Source organism: Peromyscus californicus, unplaced genomic scaffold (genome assembly GCF_007827085.1).
Source record: "Peromyscus californicus insignis strain IS unplaced genomic scaffold, ASM782708v3 Scaffold_8__1_contigs__length_139910024, whole genome shotgun sequence".
Classification (NCBI taxonomy): Eukaryota; Metazoa; Chordata; class Mammalia; order Rodentia; family Cricetidae; genus Peromyscus; species Peromyscus californicus.
This window is the reverse complement of record NW_026294606.1, coordinates 91,475,871-91,496,180: the sequence shown is the minus strand read 5'-3', so window position 1 is coordinate 91,496,180 and position 20,310 is coordinate 91,475,871. Positions and strand designations below refer to the sequence as shown.

At 47.5% G+C, this 20,310-nt stretch overlaps 1 protein-coding gene across 1 annotated transcript in view; it reads left to right on the top strand.

The window, feature by feature from the left end:
- The window catches only part of Cdh13 (cadherin 13), a 996,812-nt gene that overhangs the window by 952,856 nt on the left and 23,646 nt on the right, over nucleotides 1-20,310 (top strand). Inside the window, exon 11 of the mRNA XM_052728155.1 lies at nucleotides 9,190-9,332. Coding sequence (XP_052584115.1) covers nucleotides 9,190-9,332 — 143 coding nt within the window. The remainder of the gene's footprint in view (nucleotides 1-9,189; nucleotides 9,333-20,310) is intronic.

Here is a 20,310-nt window from a genome sequence, read left to right as displayed (position 1 = left end):
TCCTGAGATGTTAGCTACAATTAGATGAAAATTTCAAGACAAAAGAATTATGCAATGTTACCCTCTTTTATGATTACATTATTGTTTTTAATGATGTGTATGTGTGTGTCTGTGGGTGGGTATGTGCATGTGAGTGGCAGTACCTGTGGAGGCCAGAAGAGGGTGTCGGAGCTCTGGGAGCTGGAGTTACACACTGTTATAAGCCCTCCAACATGAGTATTGGAAACTCAACTGGGTCCTCTCTGAAAACAGTATGAACTCTTAACTGCTGGGCTGTCTCTCCAGTCCATGATCGCCTCTTTAGAAGACCAAAAAGGTCCAAAGACCACCTGGGTTCATTCTGGGTTTCTTGTCAGTCCAGGGGAAGTTGATTGACTCAACAAGAATATATTCTTCTATTCTAGACTCCACACAGAAAGACATAAAAAATTAGCCAAATTCTCTTACACAGATGCTCCCAGAGGCTCACAGGAGATCTAAATGCCCTGAGATGTGTAGCAGATGCATCGCGGTTATCAGTGGTAAACCCGACTCCTCATGTAAACTGAGTCAAGGTTAGGACTCTAACAGGTGGCCTTTGTGGACTCTTTATCTAGCTGACAAGTATTTGTTGATTTGACATTAGGGCCGGGCCCTAACAGGTCCTGAGGATGGCTGAGAACATGGCAGAGGCAGTGAGAGTCCTTGCATGGCGTTTGCATTTTGGAGGACATAGCAATGAAAATGTGAATGAATGGGTAGCCACAGGAGGGGCAGTGTGAGCACAGCTTCCAGCCACCTCCGTCTCCTGGATGGAATAACTCAATGGCACGGTTCACAGGAGACTGAGTCTCAGTGGTATTCATGGGACTGGTTGGGAGGTGACATTTGAACTGGGACCTGAAGAGTGATAACAAGCCAGCCTAGGAAAGGGGTGGGACAGGGAATCCCCAGTGGATATGATGGATAATCTGAACAGCAGAAGAGAATGGCAGGCTTTGAGTGGGAAACAGGGTGAGTCAATGGTGGCAAGTAAGCAGGGATCTACCACGGAGCCACAAAGTTTCCCACCGCTCTGTGGGCCGATCCTAGGGCCCTCTCACGTGTGACTTCTTGCCAATTCACTCACCCATTCACAGATTCACCTATCGCTGGTCAAGGTCTCCTAAGGACCCAACCTGTCTGAAGAGCAGGAAGCCCAGTCTCTCTCAGGAGCCCAGCATCTTCTGGACAAGCCGCAGTATCAAGCTGTGGTGTTGCTTTTAAATGTCAGCTTGCTACAACCTAAAATCACTGAGAAGTGGGGGTCAGTTGAGGGACTGTCTACAGCAGGTTGGTCAGGGGGCATATCTGTGGGAAGTGTCTTGAATAGCAATTGAGAAGGGAAGTTACGCCCTGAGTTGGGGTAGCACCATTCCCTAGGCTGGGCCTTGAACTGTATGATTAAAGAAAACTAGCTGAGCAGAGCTAGCAGGCGCCATGGGTACACTGGCTTCCCTCTGCTCTTGACTGTAGGTGTCATGTGGCCGGCTGTCTGGGGCTCCCGCCACTGTGAGCTCCTTGCAGTGACGAACTGGAACCTATAGCTGCAAGCCCAATAAGCCCCCTCTTACCCCAAGTCGCTTTAGGTCTGGATGTTTTGTCACCAGTGGCAGAAATGAAACTAGAACGCAGGCAGTTAGGACCCTTGGCAAAGGTAAGTGTGTGCCATCAAGACTGATTTCCCTGCCTTGCTCCCTGCAAAGGCCCCGCCTCCACAGCGGAAGGCTGTGGGATGCGCTGGATGAGTTGGAATGAGAGTACAGTTGCTGTGCATCGCGGGGGGGGGGGGGGGGGGACCTCAGAGCCTTCACAGAGCAAGTAAAGGCTCACACCTTGAACCATGAACCCCAGCTATGTGTTCCTCCTGAGCCCTCACCACTGAAGCTCAGTCGTGAGCTTCCAGAGCCCTGCCACATCCCTGCCTCAGTCCCTGCATCCAGTCTCCGCCCACCCCACCCCCACCCCCCCACCCCCCGCCCCAGGAGCACAGCATATGCTGGTGACTGCCTAGACCCCATCGTGAGAGAATGCCACCTCAGCCACGCATCCTGCTGGTCCCAATCACCTTCTCTGGGCAGCCTGCCAGACTGTGTCCACTGACCTTCAGGAAACAGGGCAGATTCTGCCGTCTATCTTCCAAGACACCCAGCAGAATGTGGGCTCGTTAGTGCCTTCTGGAAGGTGCTAAGCCTCTGTTCAGCTTGGTGTCTGATGGGTTCTAAGAGTCAGGTGCTGGCACAAAGTCATACGTGTCCATTAATCAACCCCTTAAGATCTCAGAATAAACACAGGCCAACATCCATGCTGGCTTCTGACCCATCATCTCATCTCCCAGGGAACTTACTGCTTTGAGAGCCTCCCTGAGGAACAGACCCAGCCAGACACCTCCAATCCATTGGCATCAGTGAACTAGGGATGAACATGACCTATAAGCAGTGCAGATTGGACCTGTATGGAGGACTGACCAGGGCCATGCGCTGTGGACAGAGGACTGTGTCCCTCTGAAACAGTGGAAAACAGACCATTCTATTATTTTAAGGGATGTGAGTGTGTGTATGTGTGTGTGTGTGCGTGTGTGTGTGTGTGTGTGTGTGTGTGTGTGTGTGTGTGCACGTACACGCATGCGCAGATACCCACAGAGGCCAGAAGACTCCGCTGTTGTCAAAAGTTAGTAGCCAACTAAGCTCCAAAGTCCTGCCTTCCCATTTTACCTGGCTCCTCTGCCCCAAGTTACAAATTCAAAGGCAGAAGTCACCAATAACCCTCACCCAAAGAGGACAGCCAGGACAGAGGGACAACTCCCAGCAAGAACCAAAAGTCAGCAGGGCATTAGTGGTGCACACCTTTAAATTCAGCACTAGGGAGCTGGGCATGGTGGTGCGTGTCTTTAATCCCAGCACTTGGAGGCAGAAGCAGGTGGCGGATCTCTGTGAGTTCAAGGCCAGCCTGATCTACAAATCGAGTTCCAGGACAGCCAGGGCTGTTACACAGAGAAACCCTGTCTTGAAAAACAAAAACAAACAAACAAAAAAATCAGCACTAGGGAGGCAGATGCAGGCAGATCTCTGTAAGTTCTAGTTCCAGGACAGCCAGGAGTACACAACAAACCAAAAGTCACTCAGAATGGAGGAAGAAAAACATTAAAGAAGATTTCAGAGAAAAAAAAAAATGAGATAAGTTTGGGTGTTTGTTTTTTAAGTTATTTTTAACCCGACCTCAGGCTCTTCTCACTGATGGATTGTGGACTGTCACTTTTATTATCGTGTTCCCAGCCGTGTTCTGACACAACACACAGCACACTTCACACCCAACAAGCTGTACACGGATGAAGTAGTTATCTTCCCAAACCACACAGGGGCTTCATCTGCCTTCCAAGGCCTCCTCGGAAGCTCCTCCCTCACCCTCCTCCCTCCTCGGAAGCTCCTCCCTCACCCTCCTCCCTCCTCGGAAGCTCCTCCCTCACCCTCCTCCCTCCTCGGAAGCTCCTCCCTCACCCTCCTCCCTCCTCGGAAGCTCCTCCCTCACCCTCCTCCCTCCTCGGAAGCTCCTCCCTCCTCGGAAGTTCCTCTCTCACCCTCCTCCCTCCTCGGAAGCTCCTCCCTCACCCTCCTCCCTTTGTTAGTTGCCCATCATGAGGTTGCTTGTCTTGTGTTTCCTTATGATTCTCAAACATTCCCGAGGTCACCCTGAATGTCCTCCCAGGTGCTGGATGCCTGTGATGGCTGAGATGGAGGCTGTGTTGGTGTCAGTCTGTACTTTTGGGGCTGTTTGTGTCCCTCCAAGATTCCTGGATGACTCTGCTGACCAAGAAGAGGCCAAGACTCCCAAGGTCTAGGGTTTTCTAGATAATTTCAGACACAGCAAGGGGTTCACTCCCGCCCTGCAGATAGAATATTCAAACGCAGAGAAGTCCCATGGGACTCATTCGCATCTGTGTTCTTAGGCCTGAGATGTGTCCAGTAGTGTGAGCTACAACACACACAAATGCAGAGGAAAAGAGGGGGGATGAAGAGAGAAAGAGAGGGGGAGGGAGGGGGACTGCTGGCATGTTGGCCCAAGCCCACAATCCCAGCAGGAGGATGGAGGATGACCACTAATTGGAGACTAGCTTTGGCTATGTAGTTAGTTCCAGGCAAGCCTGTACTAGAGAGTATGGGACTCAGTCTCAAAAAAAAAAAGAATCCAAGATAGATAATTGGTAGGTAAGTAGGTAGATAGAAAGATAGATAGATGGATGAATAGATAGATAGATAGACAGATAGATAATAGATAGACAGTTGATAATAGATAGATAATAGATAGATAGATAGATAGATAGATAGATAGATAGATAGATAGATAGATAGATAGATAGATAGATAGATAAAGATGATAGATAGATGACTGATAGAACACACATAGAGCAACCACAGAAACCCTGTGCACATCACAACTGGGGAGACAATGGTGTAGAATGCCCAGCCCATGTGACCTGCTCTAGACAAACAAAAGTGGATCTGAGCCTGGGAGACAGAGAGCCAGGTTGGAACCACAGTTCTGCCATCTAAGAGCTGCAGGACTTGGACAAGCGCTGGTCCTCTCTGAACCTTTGCTTCCTCTTCTGCAGCGTGATGGAATGGTCCATTGTGAGACGTCTTCTGGGGGAGATGGGGTTTATGGACATGTGCTCCCCTTTACAGGTTCTTCAGGAAGCAGATACAGAAAACGTTCGTCACTTGTAGCTTATTGTTAGGGCAATTGTTCTCATGGCCCTTGCCGTGAGTATAATCAAATAGCCGTTTGTGTAATAACTAATATTCTGTTGCCTCATTGGAGTGTGTATTAGTTACTTTTCTCACTGCTGTAACAAAATATCTGACAAACGCAACTTAAGGAAGGGAGGGTCCATCTGGGCTCATGGTTTGCTGCAGGAGCTCGAGACAGTCAAGAAGCAGAGAGAGATGAACGCCAGCGCTCAGCTCTCCTTCTCTTTCTTATTAAATCCAGGATCCCAGCCCGTTAGACGGCACCATCCATAATGCTTAGGGCTGGCCTTCCCTCCTCAGTCCCCGCACTCTGGAAACACCCTCATAGATACACCTAGACGTCTGTTTCCACAGCGGTCCCAAATTCTGTCAGATTAAGTCAAGAGGGGCCGTCAGATGTGGGTCAACGCTCAGGGCTCTCTTGGCAGTTACGAAGCCGTGTGCCCTAACTCCATGTCTTTCCTCTGATTTTCCTGTCTTGTACTCTTTGTAATTGTCAGTTCACCCACCCTCTGCTCTCCACACAGCCTGCGCCAGGAGCTGGCCCCTGATCTTGGCTGTGCCTTCCAATGCCGACACCCACACAAGGCCAGGGCTTGGCAAGAACTCAAAGCATGTCCGCAAGGCTACATTACGTACTGAAATGAGCTCTGTTCCTAATTTGATTCTTTTTTTCCCTTGTAACAAGCAAAGTTCACATTACAGATAAATTGCCCGGAAATTTCAATTTAATAAGGCATATGCGTTTTTCGGGTCCAGAAGCACAGAAAACATTTTGCAGGCTGGTATTTTCATACTGAAAGGTTTATTAAAAGGACAGCTTTGAAAATGTCAGAAATTTACATAGTGTGTCTGGCCAGTTGGCTCAAAAGGGCTGATTTAACAAAAGTACTCAGAAGTCATGACGTGGAAGAGCCTGTTTGGCAGGCGGCCTTGAGCTGAGGTCCCCTGTGGGTCATGGAGGATGTACCTGCCACCCCCAGTTGTCAGTTTGGATCATGTGGGTGGGCAGTGTGAGCTGGCGAAAGTACAGGACTTGGCAGCTTGTAGCAATGGAGTAGCCCTTGGCCTCCATGTCCACTGGGCATATTCTGACCAAAAGTTGCAAGCAGAACAGCAAAGGCACTTGGGGTGCAGGCACACCCCCTCAAGGTGTCATGGAAGAGGCATCAAATAAAATAGGTAAATACAGGAAAACAAACTCAAAGGATCCCAAGAAACACAGGTAACCAAGTATGGACAGCTGGTTTCTCTCTCTCTCTCTCTCTCTCTCTCTCTCTCTCTCTCTCTCTCTCTCTCTCTCTCTCTCTCTCTGTGTGTGTGTGTGTGTGTGTGTGTGTGTGTGTGTGTGTGTGTGTGTGTGCACATGATCGTAGATGCCTAGAGAGGCCAGAGGCATTAGAGCCTCTGCAGATGGAGTTACAGGCTGGCAGTGGTGAGCTGCCTGCTGTGGGCGCTGGGAAGCAAACTTGGGCCCTCTGTAAGAACAATAGGTGCTCTTAACTGCTAAGCCATCTCCCTAGCCCCTATCTGGTTACTTTCCTTTTTCAGACAAGGTCTCATTATGCAGCCCTGGCTGGCCTGGAACTCTCTATGTAAACCAAGCTGGCCTCAAAGTCACAGGGATCACCCACCTCTGCCTCCCAAGTGCTAGGATTAAAGGAGCATGCCACCACACCCATCTTGAACCGAGTTACTTTTTGAGAGAGAAAAATACAACAGCATAATCTTTCAAAGTCACAGAAGCCCTTGCTTTCCTTAGACCCAGGGCATCTCAGGCTACTAACGCCAGAATCTCTATGGCAGTGTGGCTTCTGAGATCATGATTCCACGCACTGATCTCAATTTAAGTCTTTGAACACAAAACAGCAAGGCAACCTTGAATTCACTGCAGAATCATAGCTTCAAAAGACAAAAAGTAAATGACAGAGAGAAACCAACAGAGCTGCTGGCCTGAGAAGCTGGATTGCTTAATTCGGTTTTTATTTATGTTATAAACTGAGTTGTGTGATGTGGGAATAAAATATGGTCCATTTAAAATACTCATTATTTTAAGTCTGTTGAACCACAAGTCATTCCTGGATCCACCGTGAACCTGCCACCTCTTAAATGAGAAGCCATTGTCACCCCCTCTCTGTATTTCCCTCTGCACAAGTATTCCCGCTGACAGAGAAAAACACATGCAGCCGAGGTGCTGAAGGGGGGCTTGGTGGTGCATACCTACAATCCCAGCACTTGGGAAGCCAAGACCGGAAAATGTGAGTTCGAGGCCAGTGTGGTCTACATAGTAAAACCCTGCTCCAAATGCCGAGGGCTGGGATGAAGTTCAGTGGTAGAGAGCTTGCCCGGCCCACACAACTCTGCAGGTTCCACCTGACTGTTCTCCATTCACCAGGTACTCCGCTTGGTTCTAGGGATAGTGTCTAGCCTTTATGAGGAACAGACAGCATGCTGAGGAAAGGCCAGCCCCTGGAATCCAGTGTGCCAGCATTGAATTCAGTCTCCACTGTGTCTTAGTGGGGCTACTTTTGATGAGTCACTAAACTTTGGTTTGGAGTTGCTGTAACTTCAAAACAAGGTGATGCAGTTCCATGTGGGTTGTTGTCAATTACAGAGGCAGAAGTGTGTCACTCAGCAAGTATAGCCCAGAGCTGGGCACAGATGTGGATTCCTCTCTTGGTCTAGTCAACTTCAACCTCCTCCTCACACCAGAGAGCTTAGACAATGGCTAGGGTGGCCAATCCGCACAGCCTACATTAGGCAGCAGTCAGCAAGGCCCTATGTGGAGTGATAAGTACCACCAAGATATCAAACAGGGTGCCTGAGAGTAGCCGTCGGAGTGGGTCTTGAAAAACCATAGACACTTGGCAGGCACAGGTGTGAACTATTTTGGATGAAAGGCTGGTGTGTTAAGGCAGTGTGTTCTCAGGAGTGAGTCTCTAGTTTTAAGGAATTCTGAAATGATCGTTGAGGCAACAAGGATGTGTGGAAACTACATTGGCCTGGAGCAGTCTCTCCATCCATCCCAGCATGGCCACCACTGTGGGAGCATCGTTCCCAGAGCTCTGCAGTGTGGGATAGTCACAGAACATCACATGCAAAGGCACACAGTGACTTCAGGTCCTAGTGAACTGTTGGTGTATCCAAAGCCTAAAAGCCACCGTCCTCTCAGGTGCCCTGTGCAGAGCCTGAGACTCATGGGGGATTCTTCACATGCACAGAGCCTGCCATCAGCCATCCCCAACATGCAGATGAGGAAACAGCAGAGACCTTTGCCCTGCTGGCCTTGACATACTCACATGTCCTCTGGACTACAGCTTGGTTCCTCATCTGTGGAGGGAGCAGTGCTAGCATTGTACCCACAGGCTTGGTGAGCAGACTGGCAGTCACTGTGCCAGTAGGGTTGCACCATGCTATGTAAGGTCTCAGTGTGATGCAGGAGGCTGCCGTTGTAAATACAGCTATCATTAACTGGGAGCCATGCTCTGATGCTGTCCAAGGAGAGACAAGACCAGAGATCAACCTCAGGTGCCATTCTTCAGATGCCACCCATCTTCTCTTTTAAGACGCTGTGTCCCACTGTCCAGGGTCTCACAGATTAGGCTAGGCTGGCTGGCTTTTGAGCCCCAGGGCTCCTCCTGTCTCCATCTCCCCAGAGAGAGATTAAGAACACATGTCACCACTCTGGCTTGTTTTTTTTTTTTCCAAGGGTTCTGGGGATCAAGGTTAAATCATGTTACCAAGTGAGCTATGCCCCTGCCCTCTGCTGCCCATCTTTAGCCCATGGAACAAAAGCTCCCCTGACTCTGCCGCAGTCCCAGGAGCAGGACCTGTGGCTGCCAGTAAACATGCTCTGGTCCTCATTTAAATGGCAACCTAATGATACCTCTCACCCAAGGATCCCCCCCTCTGCATGCCCTCCGCATTTGTGCGCCCTCTCCTGTTCTGACACCACCTCCCAACCCTGCCTTGGTTCAAGTGTGGCAATGTCCATGAGGTCATCGGGGTTACCCTTGCTCAGAGGCAATGACCACTGAGCATCCGTCTGTCCTGTCTATCCCTTCAATCCAGCGCATCCTCCATCTGTTCTGCAGGAAGTATGCAGCAAGGTGTGCTAGAAGGAGCCTGAGCTGTGGGTGAGGAGACTGACTGTGACTTTGGCCTCTGGGGAAGCCAGGCAGCTCCTAAGAGCCTCCTCATCTGAGGTCATCACTAGCAGGAAAGGAGACATGCCTGTCACCTGTGCAGCACAGAGCATGCTCAGAATGGCTTAACAGATGAGTACCTAGAACTGAAAGGTTCAAGGGTTGAGTTGAGCATGCCCTGGCACTGAGCCAAGGAGCCAAGGCCCTGTGCTCAGTACATACTTCTTGACTCTAACTGGAATACAATCTGATGTTTGGGAATTTTTTTTTCCCCTCAGGTACTCTGTTTACAAGGATCCAGCAGGCTGGCTGAATATTAACCCCATCAATGGAACTGTTGATACCACAGCCGTGTTGGACCGGGAGTCCCCATTTGTCCACAACAGTGTGTACACGGCCCTGTTCCTGGCCATCGATAGCGGTGAGTCACTTGGAAAGGTCTATCAGAGTGCACGTGTCACTTTCAGGTGTATTTGTTTTTGAATGATTCATGGAGAGGAGGTATTCATGGAGAGGAGGGACGTGAGTGGTAACAGAGATGCTATTACTACATACACATAGATCTGGTCAATGGTATTCCCACCCCAAGGAATCACAGTCTTTGTAGAAAGGCAAATATGTCCATCCGGGGGTCAGAAAGGAGGCTCACTATGCTCTCTCAGGGATGGGTCCCAGGTTAGGAGGCCACACCAATGCTGTCCATCTCAGGGCTGTGTTCTCACCTGCAAAGGAGGTTCTGGGATAGATGGGAGAGGATATCACTGACCCCAGAAACTGAATTATTGCCCCTATGGATTGGTCCTATTATACCGCAGTCCCATGGAAAGACATTGGATACTTCCAGCCTGTCACTAGATAATAACAATATACTGCTCCTTCAAAAGCTAAGGAATCAGTATCCCATGCCAGACTCCATGTTAGATGCTGGGGATTTGGCAGTGAATGAACTAGGACCTATCTCCTGAAACATGCATGCAAATGGAGTGTGTGGCACCTCAGGCACTCTTTGTTCTTTGGGGATCAGACTGTGGGGCAATGGCACACACAGGGGGAGTCCTCAGGAGACAGATGGTCATCTAGACAAGATGGTGATCAAGCTACTTTGTTTAGATAGGCAGTGTGTGCAGCTCAACACAGGTAAGGAGCATAGGTTTCTGACTGTGTTGTTAGGAAATGGGTGAATGTGTGCATGCATGCATGTGTGTGTGTGTGTTGTGTGCATGTATGCTGCATGTGTGTGTGCTGCATATGTGTGTATGGTGCATGTATGTGTGTGCATGCGTATGTATGTACATCTGTGTGGTGTGTGTATGCTGCATACATGTGTGTGGTGTGTCCATTGTGTACATGAGCATGCATATGTATATATGCATGTGTGTGTGTGTGTGTGTGTGTGTGTGTGTGTGTGTGTGTGTGTGTGTATGTGTAAAGCTCAATGGAATCTCAGATTGCTAAGCTTTCCCTACACTTGCCTACCTCAAGCTGGTCCCAGGGGCCAGGGATCAGGGTTAGGGCTAAGCTGAGATGTCTTTGTATCAAATGCACACAAAATATCTCTTCCTGTTTTTTGTACAGTCAGTGGTTTAGAGTTAAAGACTGGGTTTTGAGTCTTCCTATGTCAAGACTCTTTTCAGGCTCTTTATATTTGCCCATCGTACTCAGCAACAAGGTGTAAACCAGGAACTTTCAATCCATCTCTCCACGCTGGGAGCCCATGCATGAGCCAAATGTGAGGACACACATGGTACAGATGAGCCATCCATGGCACACAATAGACAGTTAAGTCGCCCTTGAGTTCCACCCAGAAAGTCAGAGCTGGAAGGAGAGAGGCATGGGAGCCTCCATTGCAAGTGGCTCTGAAGGGGTCAGTTTGATGGCTCTGGGAAAGTCATCGCTGCAAAGTATCCCAGATGAAGGGCAGTGAGGGGGCTCAGTGGGTAAAGGCGTTTGCCACCACACCTGACAACCTGAGTTCCGGCTCTAGGACCCATGCAGTAGAAGGAGAGTGCCGGCTTCTGCAAGCTGTACTCTGACCTCCACATGTGAGCCATGATACGCACATGCCTACATCCATAAACACACACACACACACACACACACACACACACACACACACACACACACAAGTAAATAATAACAAATTAAATTAAACAAAAACAAAGTATGTCAAGTGGTAAAAGGACCCTGAGTTCTTGAGGTGGCATAGCTGTGCTGAACCAGCTCCTGAACCCACCAAGACACCAAGAGCCAGAGCAGACGCTGAGAAAGAGGCTCTTGTGTTTGGGGAGCTCATGAGTTAGTCAAGTAAAGTGACAGTCCTATTAAGGGTCATTCCTGTTCTGACTAAGCCCAGAAGAGCCCCTCTCCATCCTGGGATCAAGGGATATCACAAGAGAGGCAAGATCAGAACTTAAGGATGAGTGGGCTAGTGCAGAGTTGGACATTCTAGTAGCCCTGGAGACAGTGAGTCTATCGAGTTGGGTCACGTGGCAGGCTATAAGTGTGCAGAGACGAGAAAGGAGAACTGAGCAGCCACCAGACTGTTACCTAGCGGGACCCAGGTCCTGCACTGTAGACTGTAGACCAAGCAACCATCACAGTGTCTAGCTCAGAGCAGGGGCTCAGGGCTGTGCAGGGGGTCATATGAGCAGCTATAGAATGCAAGACATAGACTTGATTCTATCACTACCAGACCAAACTTCTGTAGAAAAACCATTCCCAGTGCTAAAAGGTAAGGTCGGACAGCATAAGAGTTTGTTCGCGTTACAGTCCATCACAGCAGGAAGGTCACATCACATCAACCATCAAGAGCATAAAGAAACAAAAGCGCACATGACCACTCCTTGCTATCCAGCTTTCTCCACTTTCACACAGCTCAGGACACCCACCCTGCCTCGGGAATGGTGCCACCCACAGTGGACTGGGTCTCCACATAATTAACAGTCAAGATAATCAGTCCCTCACAGATATGCCCACAGACCAAGCTGATCTAGACAGTTCCTCAGTTAAGAGGCTCTTCTAGGTTGTATCAAGCTGACAGTTCAAACTAACCATCACAGTACAACATTTATTATACCTTAAAAGACTGTGAACATATGGGAAGTTGAGGCATTAATATAGACAAGCTAGGCAAAGGCTATGAACCTTGAGAGAAAGATGGCATTGGGCTCCTAGAGACCAGGACTAACTCCTTTCAGTAGACAAGGAGCTGATTTCAGAAGACCAGTCCCATCTGGTTTTGGGGTTAAATGTTGCATGACGTCTCATGAGATGCTGGCAGTAAAGGAAGGGACAGTCCCAAAGCCTGTTTCACATGCTGCATAAACACGGAGTGGCAGTGATGGACAGGTCCATGACATTGCACTTTCAGGCTCTGAAGTGCATGCAAACATCTGAACATCATGATATGTTGGGATGAAAAGGTCACAATGAAACCAATTATTCTGTACAATTAATACACGCTAATTTTAATTTTGTTTTAGATTTATTTTGTGTGTATGAGTGTTTTCCATACATGTACATTTGTGCACCACGTGCATGCCTATGCCTAGTGCCGGCAGAGGTCAGAAGAAAGCATCAGACTCTCTGGAAGTGGCATTATGGATGGTTGTGAGCCACCATGTGGGTGCTGGGAAGTGAACTCAGGTCCTTGACAGTAGGAGTAAGTGCTCTTAACTGCTGAACCACCTCTCCTGACTCCACACACTAATTTTAAAAATGTTTTTACTTAAATATTCAGAGGTTGGTGAGCTGGCTTAGTGGATTAAAGTGTTTGCTGCCGAGTCTGGGGACCTGAGTTCAATCCCAGGGACTCACATGGTAGAAGGCGAAAACAACTTCTGTAGGTTATCTTCTGGTTTGCACACATGCTCTGTGGCACACACATACATGCATGCACTCATACACACACTTATACAGGCACACACACATATGCACACACACATACACACACACGTAAATTTTAAAAATTTAATATCCAGAATCGCATTTTCCAGTATGGAAGTGTAGCTCAGAAGTACAGCTCATGTTGAGCACACAGGAGGCCCTGGATTCAATCCCCACCACCACAACAAAAGATAAAAGATTCCTCTTAGGACATCAGTTTCTTTCCTTTGGCTTCTTCCATCCTTAACATTGCTGAAACTTTCTATGTGGCTGAGTAGCTGTCTGGTTTCTAAGGGCATCCTATAACCACCATGTGTTCCTGCAGAGGGGGCGTCATCTTGCCTGTTTCCTCAAGGTGCAGTGCACCTGTGAGGCCTGTTCAACTCTGTGACTCAGTTTCCATGTAAACCAAGGAGGTTTAATCCTGCTTTAGAACATTGCTGTGAGGAAAGAGAAGACGCCAAGCCCCGGCAACCCCAGAAGAAGCCAAATGCACTTCACTCAGTATTAATTGCACCTGTATAGGGCGGGGTTCAGGTAAAGAAAGAGCAGGACCAAGACTGATCCTCCTGCATCCAAGAAAAGCCCCACCTGCCACGGACTCTTGACTCACTCTCTTAATTCTAACATCAGATGAGGAAATTCAAAATCTGTTCTCACAGATGTTTCCAGAAGATGGAAATGTCCCCAGAGGTGTGAGCAGAAAACAGGTTGGGATCATTACTACACAGGCTGTGGTGAGGGATGGTCATATGAACAGAGCCCCAGAGAGTTCACGCCTGGCAAAGGCCTTGTCAGTCAGAGGGAGTTGTGTGTAAAGGCTGCTTTGACAGTTGCTGGAAACTTATCTCCGGGTATTAGGTTTATCTGGGGAAAACAAATTTATCCAGCACACTAACAGGTATCTCAGCTTTATCCAAAGCCAACACTTATGTTTATTAATTTTCTACAAATTCAGTTTATTTGATGGAATGAAAGAATAAGAATCTGGTCATTTAATGCTAGGAAAGCTAAATCTCCAAAGTTGATTTTCTGCAGACTGGGAGTCTCTCTGGAATTTGTGCCAAAATACAACAATGATAAAATGCTGGGCTTTGAGCCGGGCGGTGGTGGCACACGCCTTTAATCCCAGCACTCGGGAGGCAGAGCCAGGCGGATCTCTGTGAGTTCGAGGCCAGCCTGGACTACCAAGTGAGTTCCAGGAAAGGCGCAAAGCTACACAGAGAAACCCTGTTTCGAAAAACCAAAAAAAAAAAAAAAAAATGCTGGGCTTTGGGAAGTGCCAGGTAGGATGTAGCCTTGCTGAAAAACTAGAAAGTTCCAGCAACACACACACACACACACAACTTTTGCTGTAAACACATCAGAGGTATAGACACAGCCAAGTCAAAGAAACTACATCAGAGACCGAGGAGCTGGTCCTAAGACAGTGAAAGGCACAGACTTGTGGATCTGATTCTGGGTTAGAGTCAGCAACCCCCTCCCCTGACCCCAGGAGAGAGGAAGAGAAACCAGAAACAATTGTAAGAGTTGGATGGAGCCAGGGGGAGGAGGGGCACATTGCAAACTTAAGAGGCTTTTCCACCATAGATTTTCTCTTCTGCATATTGTTAAATTTTTATTCATGTGTGTGCACACAGGATTATGTGTTTGTGAACATAAGTACAGATGCCCACAGAAGCCAGAAGAGGGTGTTGAATTGCCTGAAACTAGAGTCCCAGAAGGTTGTGAGCCACCCGATGTGGGTGCTGTGAACTGAACTCAGGTCCTCTGCAAGAGCAGCAAGTGCTCTTAACCATTGAGCCATCTCTCCTGCTACCATCTCAGCCGGCTTTCAAAACCGCCTGTGGTCTCGTAGGAAATAAGGGACTAACTAGAGGAGGCCAACTAACTTCTCATTTAAGACACCTGTCTGGTTCTAACGGTACCAGGAAGGGAGAGATGAGACGGCTGGAGAGACGGGCTACTCTCTGGTCCAGCGGAGCTGTGGTTCCTGGAGTCTTCAGGAGCTGAGCGGCCCTAGACTGTCAGGCAAACTCCAGGTGGGCTATGCATAGCACCAGAGGCATGCTAGAGTTGACCACGACTAGTTCGAAGCCCAGTCTCACCCAGCTTCATCCCCAACCCTGCAGGGGAAGCAGGACTTCATTCTGTCTGGGGAAAGATCACAGCAGGAAATAGTCAATTCACTCCTATACATAATGTCCGACTCATAATCTAAAATAGTGAGTGGTTCCGCCGGGCAGCAGTGGCACACACCTTTAGTGCCAGCACTCGGGAAGCAGAGCCAGGCAGACCTCTGTGAGTTTGAGGCCAGCCTGGTCTACCAAGTGAGATCCAGGACAGGCACCGAAACTACACAGAGAAAACCTGTCTCAATAAAATAAAATAATAAAATAAAATAATTCCTAACCTGTGGGTCATGCCCCTTTGGGAGTCGAACGACCCTTTCACAGGGATTGCTTAAGACCATCAGAAAACACAGCTATTATATGACAATTAATAACAGGAGCAAAACTGCAGTTATGGAGTAGCAATGAGAATAATTTCATGGTTGGGGGTCACCACAACATGAGGAACTGTTTTAAAGGGTCACAGCGTCAGGAAGGTTGAGAACCACTGCCCTACAACATCACTGAGCCTGCAGAGAAGGAAGAATGTGTAACTGATAGTCAAGGGGGGAAAGTAGACTTGTGGGGATCTAGATATTGAGTTAGCATGTTCAAGGACTGGACTAAAACAAGGAACCATGCACCCGAGATTCGGGATGTGTAAGAAATAATCAAAAGGCTGTTACAGAACTGACATGTATCCACCTCCTGAGCTTCGGTATTTCAGTAGTAGATTTAACAGCAGAACAAGCATTTGTGATGTGTGATGCAAAGCTATAGAAAATCCTTACCAGGCAGTGGTGGCACATGCCTTTAATCCCAGCACTCGGGAGACAGAGCCAGGAGGATCTCTGTGAGTTCGAGGCCAAACTGAGCTACAGAGTGAGTTCCAGGAAAGGAGCAAAGCTACACAGAGAAACCCTGTCTTGAAAAACCAAAAAAAAAAAAAAAAAGCTATAGAAAATCCCAATATGAAGCACGGACAGTAAAGAATGGGGACACGTGGGGCATTTGTGGGGTATAGTCAGTACTTTTCTAATCCTTCTCATCATGTACCTGACAAAAGCAACTTAGTGGAGAACTAGTGTGAGAGGGTATGGTCCATCACAGCGGGGCAGGCATGGTAGTGGGCAACTCCGTGAGAGGGTGTGGTCCATCACAGCGGGGCAGGCATGGTAGTGGGCAACTCCGTGAGAGGGTTAGTGTGGTCCATCGCAGCGGGGCAGGCATGGTAGTGAGTAACTCCGTGGCTGTGGAAGTGAACAGCAACTGCTCGCCGGTATTTCACCCTCCTAGAAGGCAAAGGGCTCGGGTGGAAAGAGGCTAGAACCCTAAGACAACCCCCTGAAAGAGACTCACTTCCTCCCGCTACACCCCACCTTTGAAAGGTTCAACAACCTGCAAAAACACTGCCACAAGCTGGGAACCAGGTGTTCAAATGCGTAAGCCTTTCGGGAACATGTCACATCCAGGCAGTAACAGGATGTGCATGCAACTGGAGTCACAGGACAGGACTCGATGTTGGATGGGGCAATTGTTGAAGATACAATCAGGCACTTTCCCAAACTGATAGAAGACATCTAGACATTGAGAAAAGCACAGAGAGGATGAGCTTGAAGGAAACGTATTCCAGGACATCATAGTCAAACTGAAGAGGGTTAAATAAATGGGAAAATGTTCAAAGCAGTCTGGGAATAAAACCGCAGCTCGTCAGCGAAGCCCAGGCTTAGCATTCACAACAGTCTGCTTTCCCTTCCTGCATGTAAAAATAAAAGCAGGGTTAGTTAAATTTCTCATTTCTGGGATGAAATACCTTACAGGAGCAACAGAAGGAAGAAAGGTTTACTGGGCTCAAGGGATATAATCTGTCATGACAGTGAGGCATTCACACATATACACACACAAATAAATGGACAAATAAGTAATTTAAAAATTTAAGTGACCGAGGAGGAAATCAAATAATCTTAACTAGCCCAATATTTATGAGGGGGAAAAAATCTTTGTTGAAATCCTTCCAACTAAGCAAACCTCAGGTCCAGATGGCTGCTGTGTGTTTCCAAACATTTGAGAGAGAAGAGTACCAACCTCACAGACACTCTTCCAGAAAAGAGAGAGAAGGGACTCTCGCAACTGTTTTTATGAGGGCGTGTTTTCTCTAAAACATGGCAAAATCTTGCAAAAAAACTAAAATCACAAACCAATCTCACAAGCATTAAGTTTAAAATCCTTAAAATATTAATGAGCCCAATAGAAATTATCAAATCATCCCAATAGTGGCATTTGAGATGGTTACGTATTAGGGCTGGAAAGTTAGTTCAGCGGTTCAGAGCTCTTGGTGCCCTTGCAGAGGACCCCAGTTGCCAACAGCCAGGCAAGGTGGCTCAAACACCTGTAATTCCAGCTCTAGGGGAATCCAACGCCCTCTTCTGGCTTCTTCCGGTATTGCATTCAGGTGCGCTGGGGAGGTGTGGGGGATGGAGAGACAAGGGGAGGGGAGAAGGGGAAAAAAGGTTACAGATTGAGTCATGATTTAAACATATACATAAACAACATATACATCATATACATATACATGTAGCAAACTAGGAAATGACCTTAATCTGATTTGAGCTCACAGGAATTGATGCAGCTTCAGCCAACAACTTGCTCGACAGTGAAATACTAACAGCTTTTCCTTGAGATCAGTCATCGTCAGAGCAACAGGGAGAAAAACAGATAATGGGCTTGGGAATTAAATAAATAAATAAATAAAACTCTTACTCACGGAGACTGTTAGTGAACTTAACCAAGTTACCAGAGAAAAGATCAGTACAGGAAAGTACTGGAAAGTAGAGGTATTCTTTTTTGAGACAGGGTGTCACTATGCAGCTCTGGCTGCCCTAGAACTCACTGCCTGCCTCTGCCTCCAGAGTGCTGCCATTAAAGGCATGTGCCACGCCATGCCTGGTGGAAATGGAATTTTTAAAAGATTCGATGGTAACAGAAATCCAATCAGCAAGATATAAATGTAAAGAAAGTCGTCCAGCTTCTCTACATTGAAGCTCCAAATAACCTAAGAGGTTTTTGTGATGCCAACTGTGGTGTGACTTTGCGGGGGAAGCTGTAAAATTAACATCTGCCATCAGGCTGGGACAACACCATGGCCCAAAGCATGGTCCATTCAAGTCCATCACGGTGGGTTAGATGAGTTTACTGGGGGTGGCTTGCTGAGCAATGGACAGCAGCTGGTCTCTCTTCTCTCTGTCTCTGTCTCTGTTTCTCTCTCTCTTTCTCTAAAGTTGCCAACATCCCTTCCCCAACCCAATCTTAGAAGTTGGCACAAAGCTGGTTGCAGAGCGCCACCTAGTGTTGAAGCTGCCAAGGTGCCCACAGGCTCAAATAACAAGGAAACCAGATGCTGGACAGTTAACGTTTATTCTCTTAGCAAGGGTTGTGCTGGTCTCTGAGAACATGGTATGGCTGTGGAGACTGTGCTTTGCTTGCTGGCATCTGGCATCCAGAACAGCTAAGTAGCTGCTTGCTGGGAGATGCAGTCACTCTGGATTCGGAGGCCTAGCCTCATGTCTACACAAGTGAGGAGGAGGTATACCATGTTTATGGACTGGATGATTTGGGGCTATTGAAACATCAGTTATTTTCAAACTAGCCTAAGAACTGAGACACAATGCTGAACGAAATCCCGGTTCCTGGAGGTTGGCAATATATATATATATATATATATATATATATTCTGACTCCAGAATGAGTATAACAACACAAGGAGCTGAAAGGCGCAAAGGCAATCCTGAGAATAAATTGGAAGGCTAGCATTATATGCCTCCAGACGTATTGGGAAATGGCAGGGATTGAAACTGTGATATCCACACCAAGAAATAAACTGATTGATGAAATAGCATTCAGAAAAACAAAAAAAAATAAGCAGGGAGCAGTGTATAACTTCAACATCTCTTCGATCAGAGGCAATACAAGGGAAGAGCAGCTTATTCAGGCTCATGACGTCAGAGGGCACAGCCCAGCATGGTGGAGAAGGCATGGTGGGTGACGTGGCTTCGCCATAGTGGCAAAACCACATCCCAACAGCTTCTTCACACAGCACAACTCAGGAAACCAGAAATGCAGGCCACAGCCAGAAATCATATAACCTTCAACGGCCTTAGTGACCTATTTCAACCCGCTAGAGCCCATGTCCCAAAGTTTACACTATCTCCCAAGACACACACAGACCAGATGTTCAAACATGGGAGCCACAGGGAACATTCCAGACTGAAATCAGATCAGTCACACATGCCCGGAGCCCTGAATATGACATGGGCAATAAAGACAGCCAAGAGGTGAGAAAGCAGGGTCTCTTCAGTAAATAGTGCTGGGTTAAATAACACATCCCCTCACTTCCTTAAACCACAGACAAGAATCAACTCTAAACATGAAAGTGGAATAATCTATCTTCGATAAAAATGTATAAGTACATCCATGTCTTTAGTGTAAGAAAAGATTTTTTAAGGAAAAAAAGATGCAAAATATTAACCACAAAAAGACATAGATCCGTGCCAGAGAAATGGCTCAGTGGGCAGAGGAGCTTGCCAGACCTGAGTTCCATGCCAAGAACCAAGTGCTAGAAGGAGAGAAGCTACTCCTGCAGTTCTCCTCTGACCTACAGGCTACTGCAGCATGCACACATGTGCGTGCACACACATGCACACACATGCACACACACACACACACACACACACACACACACACCACATTAAGGCAAAAAAGAGAAAAGACAGATCATGTGCATAAAAATTAACTTTGTTTCATTATGTGACACCATTAAGCAAGCAGAAAGGTAATCTACACAAGGTGTTTATAATGCAAAGCAATCCTACAGTGTGTCAACAACGACAGTAGAGACCAGCTGCCTGCCAGCAACGTGTGCCAGTCCAGTAAATGCTGGACCAGACGCCCCACTCAGTTGGCCAAGGTTACATAAGTTAAACGCTACAAGTATACATTACAGTACAAGCAAATAGAGGATATACAGGGAACTGTGATACAAACACACACAGCATAGATACAAAGTAGCTGAAATGAGATAACAGAAAATAACTAGTGTTAGCCAGAAGGTAGAGCAGTCAGAGCTCCCACAGCTGGTGGAAGTGTGAATTGATACATCCACTTTGGACACAAACTTCCACTAAAGCTAAGCTCTCGGCTACACTGTGCTTGGACATTACATAGGGGGGTATTACATGCCCAACAAAAATGTTTCTCCAAAGCACATGCGTCAGAATGTGAAGACTATGCCTAAGAATCCCAAGGCAAGGCAGCAAGATGGCTCACTGGATAAAGCGTTAGCAGTGTAACTGTGAAGACCTGAGTTCAGATCCCTGGGAAGCACAAAAAACCAAGGAGATCTGGTGC